Source organism: Bombina bombina, chromosome 4, assembly GCF_027579735.1.
Source record: "Bombina bombina isolate aBomBom1 chromosome 4, aBomBom1.pri, whole genome shotgun sequence".
NCBI classification, from domain to species: Eukaryota; Metazoa; Chordata; class Amphibia; order Anura; family Bombinatoridae; genus Bombina; species Bombina bombina.
Genome location: NC_069502.1, coordinates 847431662 through 847451149, shown reverse-complemented (window position 1 = coordinate 847451149; position 19488 = coordinate 847431662). Strand labels below are relative to the sequence as shown.

The 19488-nt window shown below is 39.2% G+C and overlaps 1 protein-coding gene and 2 long non-coding RNA genes across 3 annotated transcripts in view; 1 reads left to right on the top strand and 2 right to left on the bottom strand.

Annotated features, from left to right (window-relative positions):
* The window catches only part of LOC128657269 (uncharacterized), a 34901-nt gene extending 34241 nt beyond the window's left edge, over window positions 1–660 (bottom strand). The window contains exon 1 of the long non-coding RNA XR_008402098.1: window positions 568–660. This is a non-coding gene — a long non-coding RNA (uncharacterized LOC128657269). The remainder of the gene's footprint in view (window positions 1–567) is intronic.
* Window positions 1–19488, top strand: part of LOC128657974 (uncharacterized) — a 285898-nt gene that overhangs the window by 144083 nt on the left and 122327 nt on the right. The window contains exon 11 of the mRNA XM_053712413.1: window positions 11855–12174. Within this exon, the coding sequence (XP_053568388.1) occupies window positions 11855–12174 (320 nt within the window). The remainder of the gene's footprint in view (window positions 1–11854; window positions 12175–19488) is intronic.
* Window positions 658–19344, bottom strand: LOC128657268 (uncharacterized). The gene is made up of 3 exons (XR_008402097.1): window positions 19151–19344; window positions 5069–5176; window positions 658–672 (listed from the first exon to the last, which is right to left on the bottom strand). It is a non-coding gene; the product is annotated as an uncharacterized LOC128657268 (long non-coding RNA).

The following is a 19488-nucleotide window of genomic DNA, read 5'->3' as shown; positions in this document are numbered from 1 at the left end:
AGTGTCAAAGATTCCCAACACTGTCTCCTTCTACACTTACAGTTAATGCTTCAGTAAGATGTCACAGACGATATAGGACAAGGCTTAAAGCTGCTCCGTAGACAAAAAGTTAGATCCTCAAAGAACTCAGACTAAGGCCGAGTGCATCGCCGACGTACGTTTCACCAAAGATTTGGCTTCATCGTGGCTGTATCTGTGCACACTCACCTATAACCCACAAATCTCAGACACAACATATATGCACACTAAATTATAAACCACATCTCTCAGACACAGCATAAATGCACACTCTCTTGTAACCCACACACAACATATGTGCCAACTCACCTATAATCCACGTCCATCTGACACAACACAGGTGCACACTCACCTGTAACCTACGTCCCTCAGATACAAGTGCACACTCACCTGGGCTGATACTGTCACTGATTTCCTGATCTGTTAATTGTGTTCCTCACAAACAATATAACTGCACACTCACCTGTAACTCGGATCCCTCAGACACAACACGCATGCACACTCACCTAAAACTTACAACCCTCAGACACAACACATTTGCATACTCACCTGCGCTGATACTTTCACTGGTTTCCTCATCTGGGGCTCCCAGTTGACGTCTCACACACAGATCTTCTGTTATCTCAACTTTGACTATATCAGCATTATCTTCATCTGTACAAATAAAGCAGGTTCAGCTTTTATATCCCATGAAATAGTTTTTATAACTTTACCATAAAAAAGTTTGTGTATTTCCCAGACAGACCATAAAACCAGATACTCACACTACTTTCTCTCTCTTTTTTTTGTGATCTGCTATTTTCCAGTATAAAAATACAACATGAACTAAACAAGGGTTAAACTCATGGGCCTCTAGTTATCAAGCCGTCAACCGCAAATACGCTGGAATTCCGCAGCGTATTTGTGGCGAGGCTGATTCGCCGTAGTTATCAAGCCCTACAGCTGGCAAAAATAGAATCTAGTGACGTAACATACGATCCGCCGGACTCAGTCCGACACAGATCGATGGTTACGTCACTACAGATGTTCCGAACGCAAGTTCGGCACAATCTGACTACTTTTGGTAGTTATCAAATACCTACCAGGTACGCTCGGCACTATTCCGGGCCAGCGTACCTGGTTTTCAATCCCAGGAATCAATGGGAGTCTGACAGCAGCGAGAGCTCATGTTCGCTGCTGCCCGATATCCCATTGATTCCTATGGGAAGTGTCTGCACCTAACACCCTAACATGTACCCCGAGTCTAAACACCCCTAATCTGCCCCCAGGACCCCGCCGCACCTAAATAAACTTATTACCCCTAAAACGCGCTCCCGGACCCCACCGCCACTATAATAAACGTATTAACCCCTAAACCGCCGCTCCCGGACCCCGCCGCCACCTACATTATACCTATTAACCCCTAATCTGCCGCCCCCTATACCGCCGCCACCTACATAAAGTTAGTAACCCCTTTCCTGCCGATCCCGGAACCCGCCGCAAATAAATTAATTGTTCAACCCCTAAACCGCCGCACCCGGAGCCCTCCGCCACCTACATTACATTTATTAACCCCTAATCTACCCCCCTACACCGCCGCCACTATATTAAATGAATTAACCCCAAAACCTAAGTCTAACCCTAACACCCCCCTAACTTAAATATTATTTAAATTTATCTATAAAAATATTCCTATCATTAAATAAATTAATCCTATTTAAAACTAAATACTTACCTATAAAATAAACCCTAAGATAGCTACAATATAATTAATAATTACATTGTAGCTATTTTAGGGTTTATTTTTATTTTACAGGCAACTTTGTATTTATTTTAACTAGGTAGAATAGCTATTAAATAGTTAATAACTATTTAATAGCTACCTAGTTAAAATAATTATGAAATTACCTGTAAAATAAATCCTAACCTAAGTTACAAATACACCTAACACTACACTATCAATAAATTAATTCAATTAATAAACTACAATGATCTAAAATAAAATACAATTAAATAAACTAAACTATATTACAAAGAAAAACAAACACTAAATTACAAAAAATAAAAAATATTACAAGAATTTTAATCTAATTACACCTAATCTAAGCCCCCTAATAAAATAAAAAAGCCCCCCCAAAAAATAAAATTCCCTACCCTAAACTAAATTACAAAAGTAATCAGCTCTTTTACCAGCCCTTAAAAGGGCTTTTTGCGGGGCTTTGCCCCAAAGTAATCAGCTCTTTTACCTGTAAAAAAAAAAGCAATACAATACCCCCCCCAACATTACAACCCACCACCCACACACCCCTACTCTAAAACCCACCCGATCCCCCCTTAAAAAAACTAACACTACCCCATTGAAGATCACCCTACCTTGAGCCGTGTTCACCCAGCCGGGCACCACTGGTCATCCGAAGGGGCAGAAAAGGACATCCGGACCGGCAGAAGTCTTCATCCAAGCGGCATCTTCTATCTTCAATCCACCGGAGCGGAGCGGAGCCATCTTGAATCTAGCCGACGCGGAGCCATCCTCTTCTTCCGATGTCCTAACAGCGAATGAAGGTTCCTTTAAATGATGTCATCCAAGATGGCGTCCCTCGAGTTCCGATTGGCTGATAGGATTCTATCAGCCAATCGGAATTAAGGTAGGAAAAATCCGATTGGCTGATGTAATCAGCCAATCGGATTGAAGTTCAATCCGATTGGCTGATTGGATCAGCCAATAGAATGCAACGTCAATTCTATTGGCTGATCCTATCAGCCAATCGGATTGAACTTCAAACCGATTGGCTGATTACATCAGCCAATCGGATTTTTCCTACCTTAATTCCGATTGGCTGATAGAATCCTATCAGCCAATCGGAATTTGAGGGACGCCATCTTGGATGACGTCATTTAAAGGAACCTTCATTCGCTGTTAGGACATCGGAAGAAGAGGATGGCTCCGCGTCGGCTGGATTCAAGATGGCTCCGCTCCGGTTGATTGAAGATAGAAGATGCAGCTTGGATGAAGACATCTGCCGCTTGGAGGACCCTTTCTGCCTCGATCGGATGAAGACTTCTGCCGGTCCGGATGTTCTCTTCTGCCCCATCGGATGACCAGTGGTGCCCGGCTGGGTGAACACGGCTCAAGGTAGGGTGATCTTCAATGGGGTAGTGTTAGGTTTTTTTAAGGGGGGATCGGGTGGGTTTTAGAGTAGGGGTGTGTGGGTGGTGGGTTGTAATGTTGGGGGGGGTATGGTATTGCTATTTTTTTACAGGTAAAAGAGCTGATTACTTTGGGGCAATGCCCCACAAAAAGCCCCTTTAAGGGCTGGTAAAATAGCTAATTACTTTTGTAATTTAGTTTAGGGTAGGGAATTTTATTTTTTGGGGGGGCTTTTTTATTTTATTAGGGGGCTTAGATTAGGTGTAATTAGATTAAAATTCTTGTAATTTTTTTATTTTTTGTAATTTAGTGTTTGGTTTTTTGTAATATAGTTTAGTTTATTTAATTGTATTTTATTTTAGATCATTGTAGTTTATTAATTTAATTAATTTATTGATAGTGTAGTGTTAGGTGTATTTGTAACTTAGGTTAGGATTTATTTTACAGGTAATTTTGTAATTATTTTAACTAGGTAGCTATTAAATAGTTATTAACTATTTAATAGCTATTGTACCTAGTTAAAATAAATACAAAGTTGCCTGTAAAATAAAAATAAACCCTAAAATAGCTACAATGTAATTATTAATTATATTGTAGCTATCTTAGGGTTTATTTTATAGGTAAGTATTTAGTTTTAAATAGGAGACAACCGGTTTCCACAGCACCAATGAATGAGGAAAAAAAGTTTAACAAACTTGTCTTTTATTAATCCATTTCAGCTTATACAAAGCACTGGCACACAGCAGCATAAAGCGACGTTTTGGCCTGTTAACCCTTACTCGTGCTCATGATGAGTAAGGGTTAACAGCCCGAAACGTCGCTTTATGCTGCTATGTGCCAGTGCTTTGTATAAGCTGAAATGGATTAATAAAAGACAAGTTTGTTAAACTTTTTTTCCTCATTCATTGGTGCTGTGGAAACCGGTTGTCTACAGTTTACAGAGAGGTGTTTGCAGTGGCCCTCTACCACGTGCATCAGGTGTGTGCTGTCTATCATTTGGGAACTAGTTTTAAATAGGAATAATGTAGTTAATTATAGGAATATTTATTTAGATTAATTTAAATAATATTTAAGTTAGGGGGGTGTTAGGGTTAGACTTAGGTTTTGGGGTTAATTCATTTAATATAGTGGCGGCGGTGTAGGGGGGTAGATTAGGGGTTAATAAATGTACTGTAGGTGGCGGCGGTGTAGGGGGGGCAGGATAGGGGATAATTAATGTAATGTAGGTGGCGGAGGGCTCCAGGTGCGGCGGTTTAGGGGTTAAACAATTAATTTATTTGCGGCGGTGTCCGGGATCGGCAGGATAGGGGTTAATAACTTTATGTAGGTGGCGGCGGTATAGGGGGCGGCAGATTAGGGGTTAATAGGTATAATGTATGTGGCGGCGGGTCCGGGAGCGGCGGTTTAGGGGGTAATAAGTTTATTTAGGTGCGGGGGGCAGCAGTGGTTTAGGGGTTAATAACTTTATTATAGTTGCGGCGGGGTCCGCGAGCGGCGGTTTAGGGGGTAAAAAGTTGATTTAGGTGCGGGGGGCTCCGGGAGTGGCGGTTTAGGGGGAAAAACAGTATAGTATAGTGTGGGTGCTTAGTGACAGGGTAGCAAGAAAGCTGCGAAGAAGCCGATGAGAATCGAGATCGATGACTGTCAGTTAACAACAGTCCGCTGCTCATCGCTCCGTACTTGGTGCGCGGCTTCTTGACAGCTTTCTTGATAACTTTGGCGAATATATTCAGGTCCGCGGCGGCGATGTAAGGCGAGCTTAGGCAAGCGTATTGGGCCGGCGAATGCAGGTAAGTAGACAGCTTGATAACTAGAGGCCATTGTGTTGTCTGCGCTTATAAACCAGACAGTAAACTACAAGGGAGAGAAGTAAGTAACTGTGTGCACAGCCCCGGCAGACTCTCACGTATTACTACTACTTACCGGCAGGGAGGGACCAATGTATTTCAGTCTGATGACTATTCATGTCAACTGTCTCATCCTCTTCATTCACATTTAATAGCCCAGTGCCCGGGTTTTCCTCTAGACGCCCTGTAATTACAGCAGGAAATCACCTGATAATACACGGTACAGGGTATAGCATAAACTTATGCTGGAGCGTGTATTTTTTACTTTTTTTTATGTAAACAATTAGTGCAAAAAAATATCCTTAAAGGGATAGGAAAGTCAAAATTAAACTTGCAGGATTCTGATAGAGCATGTCATTTTAAGAAACATTTAAATCTACTTCTATTTTTAAATATACTTCGTTCTCTTGGCATCCCTTGCTGAATGCGCACACTACACTAGTGGGAGCTAGATGCTGATTGGTGCCTGCACACATTTCTCTCTTGTGATTGGCTAACTAGATGTGTTCATCTTGCAATTATGATCCCTCAGCAAAGGATAGCAAGGTAATGAAGCAAAATTGATAATAGAAGTAAAATAGAAAGTTGTTTAACCCCTTAACGACCGAGGACGTGCAGGGTACGTCCTCAGAAAAAAGGCAGTTAATGCCTGAGAACGTACCCTGCACGTCCTCGGTTTGGAAAGCAGCTGGAAGCGATCCTGATCACTTCCAGCTGCTTTCCGGTTATTGCAGGATGCCTCGATATCGAGGCATCCTGCAATAACAATTTTTGCCCCTCCGGTGCAGAGAGAGCCACTCTGTGGCCCTCTCTGCACCGGACATCGATGGCCGCATTCGTTGGTGGGTGGGAGCGTAAATGGGAGGTGGGTGGGCGGCCATCGATGGCTTCTTAGTCAGAGAGTGGGGCGGGATCGGGGGCGGGATCGCCGGGGGCGCGCACAGGTGCGCGAGCGTGCACAGGGGGCGGCGGGAGGGCGCGTGCACGGGGAGGGAGCGGGTGGGAACCGCTTACACTACAGAAACTTGTAAATATTTTTGTACAAAATAATAATAATAAAACGTAATGGAACTCATCTAAGGGATCTGGGAGGGGGTGGGGGATTGATCTGGGGGGGGGGGGGGGAGCTACACTACAGAAAAAACTAAAATAAATTAAAAAAAAAACATTTTTATATGCAAACTGGGTACTGCCAGTACCCAAGATGGCCCCCAATAAGGCAGTGGGGGGGGGTAGAGAGCTGTTTTGGGGGGGATCAGAGAGGTTGGGGGCTAAGGGGGGATCCTACATAGCAGCATATGTAAATATGCTTAAAAAAAAAAAGTAAAAAAAAAAAACCTTTTATTTTAGTACTGGCAGACTTTCTGCCAGTACTTAAGATGGCGGGGACAATTGTGGGGTGGGGGAGGGAAGAGAGCTCTATGGGAGGGATCAGGGGGTCTGATGTGTCAGGTGGGAAGCTGATCTCTACACTAAAGCTAAAATTAACCCTGCAAGCTCCCTACAAGCTACCTAATTAACCCCTTCACTGCTGGGCATAATTCACGTTTTGTGCGCAGTGGCATTTAGCGGCCTTTTAATTACCAAAAAGCAACACCAAAGCCATATATGTCTGCTATTTCTGAACAAAGGGGATCCCAGAGAATCATTTACAACCATTTGTACCATAATTGCACAAGTTGTTTCTAAATAATTTCAGTGAGAAACCTAAAGTTTGTGAAAAAGTTGACTATTTTTTTTAATTTAATCGTATTTGGCGGTGAAATGGAGGCCTGAAATATACCAAAATGGGCCTAGATCAATACTTGGGGTTGTCTACTACACTACACTAAAGCTAAAATTAACCCTACAAGCTCCCTACAAGTTCCCTAATTAACCCCTGCACTGCTGAGCATAATACACTTGTGGTGTGCAGCAGCATTTAGCGGACTTCTAATTACTTAAAAACAACGCCAAAGCGATATATGTTTGCTATTTCTGAACAAAGGGGATCCCAGAGAAGCATTTACAACCATTTGTGCCATAATTGCACAAAATGTTTGTTAATGATTTCAGTGAGAAACCTAAAATTTGGAAAAATTTTACTTTTTTTTTTTATTTGATCGCATTTGGCGGTGAAATGGTGGCATGAAATATACCAAAATGGGCCTAGATCAATACTTTGGGATGTCTTCTAAAAAAATATATATACATGTCAAGGGATATTCAGGGATTCCTGAAAGATATCAGTGTTCCAATGTAACTAGCGCTAATTTTGAAAAAAAGTGGTTTGGAAATAGCAAAGTGCTACTTATATTTATGGCCCTATAACTTGCAAAAAAAGCAAAGAACATGTAAACATTGGGTATTTATAAACTCTGGACAAAATTTAGAAACTATTTAGCATGGGTGTTTTTTGGTGGTTGTAGATGTGTAACAGATTTTGGGGGTCAAAGTTAGAAAAAGTGTGTTTTTTTCCATTTTTTCCTCATATTTTATAATTTTTTTTATAGTAAATTATAAGATATGATGAAAATAATGGTATCTTTAGAAAGTCCATTTAATGGCGAAAAAAACGGTATATAATATGTGTGGGTAGAGTAAATGAGTAAGAGGGAAATTACAGCTAAACACAAAGACCGCAAAAATGTAAAAATAGCCTTGGTCCCAAACGGACAGAAAATGGAAAAGTGCTGTGGTCATTAAGGGGTTAAAACTGTATGTTCTATCCAAATCATGAAAGAAAAAAAAAGGGGGTTTCCTGACCCTTTAAAACCCCTTAAGGACCAGACCACTTTTCCATTTTCTGTCCGTTTGGAACTAGGGCTATTTTTACATTTCTGCGGTGTTTGTGTTTAGCTGTAATTTTCCTTACTCGTTTATTGTACCCACACATATTATATACCGTTTTTCTTGCCATTAAATGGACTTTCTAAAGATACCATTATTTTCATCATATCTTATAATTTACTATAAAAAATTATTTTGAAAATAATGAGGAAAAAAAGGAATAAAACACACACTTTTTCTAACTTTGACCCCCAAAATCTGTTACACATCTACAACCACCAAAAACACCCATGCTAAATAGTTTCTAAATTTTGTCCTGAGTTTAGAAATACCCAATGATTACATGTTCTTTGCTTTTTTTGCATGTTATAGGGCAATAAATACAATACAAGTAGCACTTTCACACTTTGCTATTTCCAAACCACTTTTTTTCAAAATTAGCGATAGTTACATTGTAACACTGATATCTGTCAGGAATCCCTGAATATCCCTTGACATGTATATATTTATTGTTTTAGAAGACAACCCAAAGTATTGATCTAGGCCCATTTTGGTATATTTCATGCCACCATTTCACCGCCAAATGCGATCAAATAAAAAAAATTGTTCACTTTTTTACAAACTTTTTTACAAACTTTAGGTTTCTCACTGTAATTATTTACAAACAGCTTGTGCATTATGGCACAAATGGTTGTAAATGCTTCTCTGGGATCCCCTTTGTTCAGAAATAGCAGACATCTATGGATTTGGCATTGCTTTTTGGTAATAAGAAGGAGCTAAATGCCGCTGCGCACCACACTTGTATTATGCCCAGCAGTGAAGGGGTTAATTAGGTAGCTTGTAGGGAACTTGCAGGGTTAATTTTAGCTTTAGTGTAGAGATCAGCCTCCCACCTGACACATCACCCCCCCCCCCTAATCCCTCCCAAACAGCTCTCTTTCCTTCCCCACCCCACAATTGTCCCCGCCATTTAAGTACTGGCAGAAAGTCTGCCAGTATTAAAATAAAAGGTATTCATTTTATTTTTTCATATTTAAAAAACAAAACAAAAAAACAGTCTGCTGTGTAGGATCCCCCCTTAGCCCCCAACCTCCCTGATCCCCCAAAACAGCTCTCTAACCCTCCCCCTTTACCTTATTTTGCGTTTACAATAAAATGTTTTTTTTATGTTTCCCCCCCCCCTATTTTTCTGTAGGCTCCAAGCGGACAAACGCCAAGTGTTTTTTTTTTCTTTGAAAGCTCCTCCCAGGAGTGCACATGCAACAATAGATCAAACTGCTACAAATACAAGCAACACAATTCAAATACGGCACTGCAAGGTGCAAAATCAGGTAACATCACTGTTTATTGAAATCCTTTACAACACAGCAGACATGGAAGATATCCAAATACAGTTCAACTGACGCGTTTTACGCCACCTAGAGGAGCTTAGTCATAGCTTCTCCCTTCTAGGTTGCAACTCCTTATATACACAAGGAGGAAATTAACCCTTTGAACACTCAATAATTAAAATTGCATTAATGGTAAAAACAAAGTAGCGTTCTTTTGGACATATGGCACTTTATTTAATAGTATTTATAGTTCACCAATCATATAACGTTCATGTTTCAATATTATGGTGTGTAAAAATGAACTATAATGTCTAAACAATTTCAATAAATCTAAACAATTTGTCTCATGCACACACAGACTTATCTCTAGTACCTTATATACAGATATATAATATAATAGAGAGGTTCTCTCTGACTTACACACACAGCCCCCATCCCATTAGCATCTATACAGATATTTAATATTACAGAAAGTTCCCCATTATCTCACATACACAGCACTCTGTACCTTATATACTGATATATAATATTATGGGGAGGTTCCTCTGCTTCACACACACACAGCCCTCTCCCCATTACCTTATATATACACATATAATATTTCATAGATGGGGGGGGCGGAGCCGGCCGCAGCTAAGATGGCTGCTTAAGCCCTGAGCTCTGTTACGGGGACCAGAGAAAAATGAGACCTGAGCAGTCTAAATGAGGCATCAACTACGCTAACCAGCTAAAACATACAGCAGATACCTTTGAGCCTCCAACGTAACAACCTGCGCTGTCCTAGTCTCACAACAAACCGAGTTGTGAGTCAGACTCACACGGAGGATAACAGCGGCCATACTGCACGGCCACGACGACGCAGCAACACAGAAACTGCCGGAGATGCAGTAAGCTACGGATCGCAGCTGTAAAGAAATCCGGAGCCAGCACCATCAGGGTAAGCACGCACCTCCGCCTGACACCGAGCACAACTGACCTCTGTATAGGAGTTGATGAAAAATCGAGTGCTGCGCTGCTTAGCCCACCCTGACAGGACAACACATTTATACAGGGAGTAAACACTAATCCCTGATCCGACCACTTGTATTCCCCTCATCAGAGGATAAGCTACGCTGTTGCGCTGCTCCTTCGACACGAATATCTGTACCTAAAAGCAGCAGATACTACAATTACTACATATAACTTTACTGCCTAAGGAACGACAAAATTCTCTATTTAAAAAATGGCTACTAAAAAGGGAATCAAACCTCCAAAAAGGACACGCACTCCTTCTACCAAAGGACAATTGGTAAGCTCTTTTTTAATGCTGCAGAACAGAAAATACAGAAACATACAGGTGCAACCAGTATACCACCCTGACCAACTGATTCCCCTTAGAGCCCTAATGAAACAGTTGTAGCAGACCAGAATCAAATCCCTACGCATATCTTATCTTCATTGTCGTCTACACAAGACCTTACTAAAATTGTCAGAACCTGTATAAGAGAAATACTACAGGAACTTAAGCAACATATCCACGCCTTGGGATTCAAGTTAGAGGCCCTAGAAGATCAAGGAGATATAATACGCAAAGATTTAACAACTATTCAAGGAACAATTGATCAACAAATAGAGATGATAGCTTCCCTACAGGATAAGCTAGAGGACATAGAAAATAGGGGAAGAAGAAAAAACAAAAAGACAAGGTTATGTAGGCCAGCTCCATCCACATTAATGCCCAGGTGGTATATACACAAACAGTTTCCTCTATTCAGAGTGAGAAGTAAATGTAAGTGATGAGGAAGATCCGGTAGGAACAGCAAATACTGATGTGAGTCCCCAGTAGCGGCCAAACTGAATGCCCCAAAAATAACCAGGTCAGTTACTCACCGCCCTTCGTACTGTAACATCCGTGCTGCAGAGAGGGACTCTTGCCTGTTCGTCTGTGTTCGGGTGAACCTCAAACCCAAGCGGCAAACAATCGATGAACCGCTGGCTCCCCGGCTCCGTGTTGCTTTCCGGGTACTCAATGACGTCAGGGACACTCCTCCACCATGTGCCGAGAAGCGCTCCAACCATCAGCGGCTGAACCACTACGCAGCTGAAAGGTGCCTGGCTGAAGGGATAGTGGTAAGCTGCAATCACAAGAAGACGTAGCCGGCACTCTTTCATAAAATGAAGAATCTTTATTGAAGTCACAATTTAAAGCCAGGAAAACCAGAATGATCACGCCTTACATGTTTCGGCTACATTGCCTTACTCATAAGCGTGATCTAGGATAAAACATTGCTAAAATATATATGGCATACCCTAAGCTTATTGGGCCTTAATAATCATGTGACTCTTATGCAAACCTGACCATGGGTTGTTGGGAGTCCCTATACATTTATGGAGATAGAAACCTCTTTGCGGATGACATACGTACCTACCATCGGTACATTGATGATGTACTATTTGTGTGGTCTGGGTACTGTAGAAAAATTGGAGATTTCATTTTATTTCTCAATGATAACCCTCTTGGTCTCAGCTTTACCTATGAGTTTAATGATCAAAAAATCAATTATTTGGACATCATGTTAATGTTCAATCACAATATAGGTAAAGTTGAGACCACTATATACAGGAAGCCCATATCTGTTAATACTCTTCTTCATGGGAAGAGCAATTATCCCAAACAGGTTCCCTATTCCATAGTGAAGGGTCAATTCATTAGAATTAAGCGAAATTGTAGCAGCCAAACTGATTTTTAAGTAATGACTTATTTAAGAGATTTTTGAGCACAGGATACAATAAAAATGTAATCTTAAAGGCCCAACAGGAGGTTGATGGAATAAGTAGAGAAACCCTGCTTAGAGACAGACCAAAGGGCAACAATACTAACAAACGATTTAACAAGGTCAATTTTGTCACACAATTCTCATCTGACTACTATCAGATTTTCAACATTGTAAGGAAACATTTCCCTATGCTGTTAGCAGATGACGGTCTTCAACATATAGTCAAACAGGGATGTAATTTTTCCTATCGCAGGGGTACTACGGTTGGCAATGTCCTCTCACCAAGTGAACTAAAAAGCACCAAACCAACTAGTTCATGGTTACAAGTAAAAGGTATGCATAGGTGTGGCTACAGCCCCTGCATACCATGTAGTTTTGGACACAAGTAAGACCTTTGAATCAAATGTGACTGGCAAACAATATACTTTGAATGATTGTGCCAATTGCAGATCTAAAAATGTTGTTTATATGATCTGGTGCACATATAATAACAAACAGTATGTTGGTTGCACCTCACGCCAAGTCAGAGAGAGAGTAAGAGAACACCTGCCCGACAAGAATGGACAACTGTTCCGAATTGGCCAATCATTTCATTTTGGAACACAACAGTGTCAATACCACCCTCAAGTGGATGGTCATAGAAAAAGTTAAACTTCCCAGATGGGGTGGCAATATTAACAAATTGCTTTTTAAACGTGAGGCTTTTTGGATATTCACTATGAATACACTTTTACCAAAAGGCTTTAATTCCTCTTTCGATTTAATTATTTTTTGGGAGGAATACATTTACTATAGGTTACCCTTCAATTCTATTCTTCCAGAAATGTATTGTTGTATATATTTCCTTAGTTTTTCATATCTCAATTTAAATTTTATTCATATATAATTATACTATTTCAAATATGGAAGTACACTAACCAAAGTTTCATTAGAAGAGATACATAATTTTGTTTTTAACATCTCAATTGTGTCAATACTTTCAAGGTTTCTATTTGTATATAGGATGATCATCATTGAGCATATATATTTTTTATAGCATTATTTTAATTTAATTTGTATTTCCCAACATATGTATACATTTATTTAAGGTGCGGAAAGATGTTAATATCATTATAGCCTTCAGTCTGTTGTTTCCAACATATATTTATTGAATTTTTTTTTACTGTCATTATTTATGTAACCCACTAAATAGGGCATTAGCAATGCAATTTTGATCTGTAAGATTATTATCATTATTGCTTGAACTGCTATTCTGTTATATTGCTTAATTACTGTATCAAATTTATCGGTTCTGAAAATCTGATGTCATTTTCTATTTATTTATATATCTATTGACTTATTGGTAATATAATAGTTCTATCGTTATCTCTTTTTCGGCTATAACTGCATTAGTCCACCTTTAGCCCAGTTTATTGTTAAATTAGCCACATGATTATTAAGATCCAATAATCTTAGGGTATGCCATATATATTTTAGCAATGTTTTATCCTAGATCATGCTATAAGTAAGGCAATGTAGCTGAAACATGTAAGGCATGATTATTCTGGTTTTCCCTTTTAATTGTGACTTCAATAAAGATTCTTAATTTTATGAAAGAGTGCCGGCAATGTCTTCTTGTGATTGCAAGAAGAAAAAACATCAGATTGTGTGGAGTACCGGAGTCGGTATTGCCGAAAGATCTCCCGGTTGACCTGCCTACTCTTTTCACACATTTATTGGAAGACCCTAATGCAGCTAACATTCAGTGGGTACGAGCACATAGAGCCCTTAGGCCAAAACCTCCTGACACAGCCTCCCCTGAGGGACATCATAATAAAATTCAAAAAAATTCAGGAAAAAGAAAACATTATGGCCGCCTCCAGAAGGAAGCAACCAGTAAGATTTTGAGGCGTAGTAATACAATTTTATGCAGATCTAGCTGTAAGGACCTTACAAAGAAGAAAATAACTACCCCCCCTAACCAAACTTTCAAGGAATAAGAAAATACATATCGATGGTGATTTCCCTTTCAACTCCTTGCAATCCACAACAACAAAAGGATCTTTTGTTCTGGCCCTACTGAAGTGGAACATTTCTGCAAGATGCTAGGCCTGGATCCACCGAGTATATCCATACTACAGCCATGGAACAAAGCGGGAAAAAAGCACCAAAGGAGAAAACAGAAAGGAACTTGGGAAATAGCCTCCTCACAGAAAAAGGGAAAAATAACACCCAACCATGCTGCCACACCTAAAGCAAGAAGAAAAATTACCACCACAAACCAAGTGGACTGTGAGGAGAACTCATCTTCAGACTCAGAGAACTCCTGAACATAAGTATCCTTTATTTTTTACAAGACTTAAAGTTATGATAGAATTTAGGATTAAAATGCGACTTAATGAATAATGCCCCTTAGCTCAAGATCTTTTAATGTTAGCTATATGTTTATTTAAACTTGTTTGGCATTATTTATAGATGCCGATGGTTTTGAAACGCCTCAATTTTCTGTCCCACATTTGTATAAAAGGGTCACACAACTCATTACCCCTCATTTTCCCTTTATCCCTTTTCTTGTGCAGAGAAAATGTTTGCACATTGTGCACTTATATTTCTTCTATATGTTTTTTTTAGTTAATTGTTGCTTAAAAATTATGGTTAAAACTTGTTATGTGAAGTCTCAGACACCTATGGGTTTTTGTTACTGGTACAATCATATATGTTGCAGTCCTAGACAGGTCAATGTGGGTTCAATGTTGGTATGTTGTTGCATCTCTTATCAATGTTATTTTATGATGGTTTACAGCTGTAGGCGACACTCAAACTCAAAAAACTCAAAACACCCCTACCTCAGACAATCGATACTATGGCAAACAACCTATGCATTATTTCCCAAAATGTCAAGGAATTTAACTCCCCCCAAATACGCACTATGGCACTATTAGATATGTATAAACGACGAGCAGATATCCTTTTCCTACAGGAGACGCACTTTCAGAAACACAAAGAATCCAGATATCTAGGTACGCACTACACACAGCATCATCATAATTCATCTTCACAAAAAAAGAGTTAGTATATTAATACATAAAAATATAGCATTCCAACATATTCAAACAGCCAAAGATAAAGATGGGAGATTTTTTGCCTACTATATGGCACACCAGTGACACTCATTAATATCTATGCACCAAACGTTAAGCACAAACCCTTTTTTCCGAATGCTGTTTCAAAAAATCTTAGATTTCTCTAGAGGAATTATAATACTAGGAGGGGACTTTAACTTTTCAATTCAGCCATTAATAGATAGTTCCAACCCCAAATCAAGAGTCTCCCTAAAAACAGCACGCCTCCTTTGGAAAATGTTAAAAGAACATAACCTCTATGACACTTGGCGTTATTTCCATGAGGAGAAGCAGGACTATACCTTTTTCTCAGCCCCCTTTAAGAAATATAGCCGGTTAGACTATTTTTTCACTAATCAAGCGGGCCTATCATATTTAACAAGTTCCCTAATAAAACCAACCTCATGGTCATTCGGCGATGCTATTACAGTTACACTGGCCAAGCACTAGCACCTCTGAATTCCGGTGGAGACTCAACGACTCTCTGTTGGAGTCTGAGGTAGTGAGAGAAAAATTAACCAAGTCACTTAAGGAATTCTTTGAAATCAATAATACACCAGATGTGGATAATTTTACTCTATGGGAAACACATAAATGCTATATGAGAGGAGAATTCATACAACACAAAGCCCAAAAACAAAAAATATATAGACAGCATTATCTAGATTTCACCAAACAACTTTAAAATTTGGAACTACAACACAAAATTAAACCCTCCGACCCTCATATTCTAAAAAAAACTACAGACATGTAGATACAAATTAAAATAACTACTAGCCCAAGAACAACAGGCAATAACTCAAAAGTACAAACAAAGATTCTTCTATGAAGGAAATAAAGCAGGGAAAATGATGGCCAGATACCTAAAAACTTAAAATCCTTTGTACAGGAACTGCACACTCCCAATAAACAAAAAATACTCACTAATCCAGCAATTTCCAAACAGTTTAGCGAATATTACTCTAAACTCTACAATTTCCCCACCCCAGAGCACCAAATAGACATAGAATCAAACATACCTAAATATCTAGAAAACACCAAACTTTCTACTTTAACCAAGGAACAAATGAAGGAACTAGATACCCCGATATCAATGACAGAATTGACTCAGGCCATAAAAGATTTAAATACAGGTAAAAGTCCCAGTCCAGACAGCTTTTCAGTACGCTATTATCAAACTTTCAAAGATATTTTAGCCCCATTTCTTCCAACAATGTACAACAAATTGAGTAATGATAATCCCTTCCCTCAAAACGTGGTAGAAGCCCATATAACTGTCATACCAAAGCATGGCAAATCCCCTACCACCCCTTCCAATTTTAGACCCATATCACTTCTCAATGTAGATGTTAAATTATTTACGAAAATACTAGCAGCCCGTATCAATAAGGTACTCCCAATATTAAAGGGACAGTCAACACCCATGAAAACTTTATCCCATACCTTAGATCAACAAAAATAAATGAGCCTGCACCGCATCCCATCTTCAATAACACTAACGTTAGGTGGCTAATCTTCAATGAACATTTAGTTAACAGCGGCAGATATGGCTGCCAAACTCCTCCCCCTCCTCCTCTGTACACTTCTTTTTTTAAATAAATACTCGTTCACAGGGACACTGTTCTATTTCTAATGCGCATGCGCTATATAATTGTAGTAAGCTCGCTATTAGAAATAGAACAGTGTCTCTGTGAACGCGGCTAAAGAATCTAGCCGAGGATTTGATTCTCATTGGCTGAAGACTTAGAGAAGAAGCCTCCTACGTAACAGGGGGAGGAGTTTGGCGGCCATATCTGCCGCTGTTAACTAAATGTTCATTGAAGATTAGCCACCTAACGTTAGTGTTATTGAAGCTGGGATGCGGTGCAAGCTCATTTTTTGTTGTTGATCTAAGGTATGGGTTAAAGTTTTCATGGGTGTTGACTGTCCCTTTAATTCATACCAATCAGGTAGGCTTCACACCAAATCGTGAAGCTAGAGATAACACCATAAAAATAGTAAATATTTTAGATTATGCCTCCCAAAAAAAAATACAAGCAATATTCTTATCTATCGACGCAGAGAAGGCATTCGATAGACTTAACTGGTATTTCTTAAAAGCCGTAATGCGCAAATTTGGATTCGGCCTACCTTTGTTAGGGAAAATATTTGCTTTGTACCACTCCCCCACAGTGAACATTCACTTAAACGATTCCCTATCATCCTCTATTAAAATATCGAATGGAACTCGTCAGAAATACCCCCTTTCACCCATTCTATTTGTAATGGCTATGGAAACGCTAGCAGCAAATATACGCCAGAACCCAGACATCTCAGGTATCACCATCAATAATACTAATTATAAAATGGCACTGTATGCTGATGATGTTATGCATACCCTCACAAACCCAATAAACTGACTGCAAGCCCTTTCAATTGAATTTTAAAGATACAGCAAAGTTTAATTTTTTTAAGATCAATAAATCCAAGTCAGAATTTCTTATCTTAAATAATCCCCAACTCATCACTCAACAAATACAACAGACCTTTCACTTTAAACTACAATCTACATCTATCAAGTACCTAGGAATCCAAATAACAGACAATAAAGATAAGTTATTCACATTAAATTACCTGTCGCTACTACAAACTATTAAACAGGAACTCCAAAAATGGAAACACAAATCCATATCTTGGTTAGGCCGCATTAATGCAATCAAGATGATAGTTCTCCCAAAAAATCTTTATGTATTACAGGCCTTGCCCATGCACATACCCGAACATTATATACGATCCTTGCAAAACTCCATAAACACATATATTTGGTCCAAAAATATGACCAGGTTATCATTGAAAACCATGTATATGCCCAAGGACAGAGGAGGTTTGTTAGTCCCCAACCTTACATACTATAAAATTGCTTCCCATTTAGTACCTATTATAAACTGGAGCAGAAATTAAAATGATAAAGAATGGATAACCTTAGAACGCACTTTAGCCAATTCCATTAACCTAGGTAGTATTTGCTGGTCCTCTCCACTGCAGCAGAAATCAATGTATACTACATCCACCCTCATCACAGAAACACTTAGAATTTGGGAACGCTTACTCAAAAGAGAAACGACAATATCCTAGAACCCTTCCCCATTAACCCCCATTATCACAAATCCAATTTTCAATAGTGGGCATTATGCTACTTTCGATTTACCACACACAATACACACTTAAATCCCATACCACACTGTACTTGACAATGGTAGATTATGCCCTAGGATAGACATACTTAAGCTTAATATATCGCACTTCAACCATTGGTATAAGTATTGTCAATTAGGCCACCTAGTCTCCTCACATCCAGAAAAGTCCAAAATTGTTAGACATCTGACTCCATTTGAGAATATTTGCTATAAGCCTAGTATCATTAAAGGATACCTATCCATCTCCTACAAATTAATTCTACAAGATCAGTCCCGTACACTCCCCACGTATACGCAGAAATGTGAAGAAGAATTGAATACCAAACTCACTGAGAAAGAGTGGCTTACTATCATAGCCCAGATGAATTAATCAGCCTTGTCTATGAGATTTAGGGAAACCAACATGAAACTCCTTAGCAGATGGCATTATACACCCCAAAGATTAGCCCAGATCTACCCAAACACATCCGCAAACTGTTGGAGAAGGTGTGGCCAAACAGGTTCAACATTACACATTTGGTGGACATGCCCAAAAATTGACAAATACTGGACTTTCATACTCAGAGTAATAAACAAGGTACTTCAAACTGATATCCCCCTCGATTTGACTACTCCACAAACCTACAAAACTAAAGTGTAACCTTAGATCCAAACTCCTATATATTATGCTAAACTGTGCCAAACAGTTAATCCCTAGACTATGGAAAAGAGAGATACCCCCCTTGGTAGATGATTGGGTTACAAATTTCACATTAAAATTATCATAAGAGAAGCACCATTATTTCCAAACACGTCGACTGAAAGATTATTATTCTATAAAATTCATTTGGGAGGAATACATACACTCTAATAATGTTTGATATTACTTATCTGACGGAATGCAACATAATTTGTTTCACAAATATTGTATAACTATATTGTATTTATTATGTAGTAAAAAGACAAAAACAAAAACAGAGGCGCCACATGTGTAGATCAATAAGAACCACTATAATTCAATATGTGAATAGATGCAGGGTACTCACAAAAGCGATGGCACTCTATTGTGCCAATAGAGATGGGCTGGTATTCTGCAGCAAACCAGCTGGCTGATCAGAGGAATCTCCAACAGATATAGACAGCACTGGAATCCAATGGCACCAAATCACAACAACAGCAGTCTCAATGGTAATGGCTCCCTCAGGCTGGAACTAGGAGATGGATAAGGAGAAGGGCTATGGTACCCTTGGGTTACTGGGAAGGAGTCTATCACAACAACCACCAGACTTATATAAAAGTTAAAAATCTGTATTTTATTATACAAAATAAAAATACCAAAGGTATAACAAAATTACAGCTGGGTGTGTGAAAATAGATCTCCTTT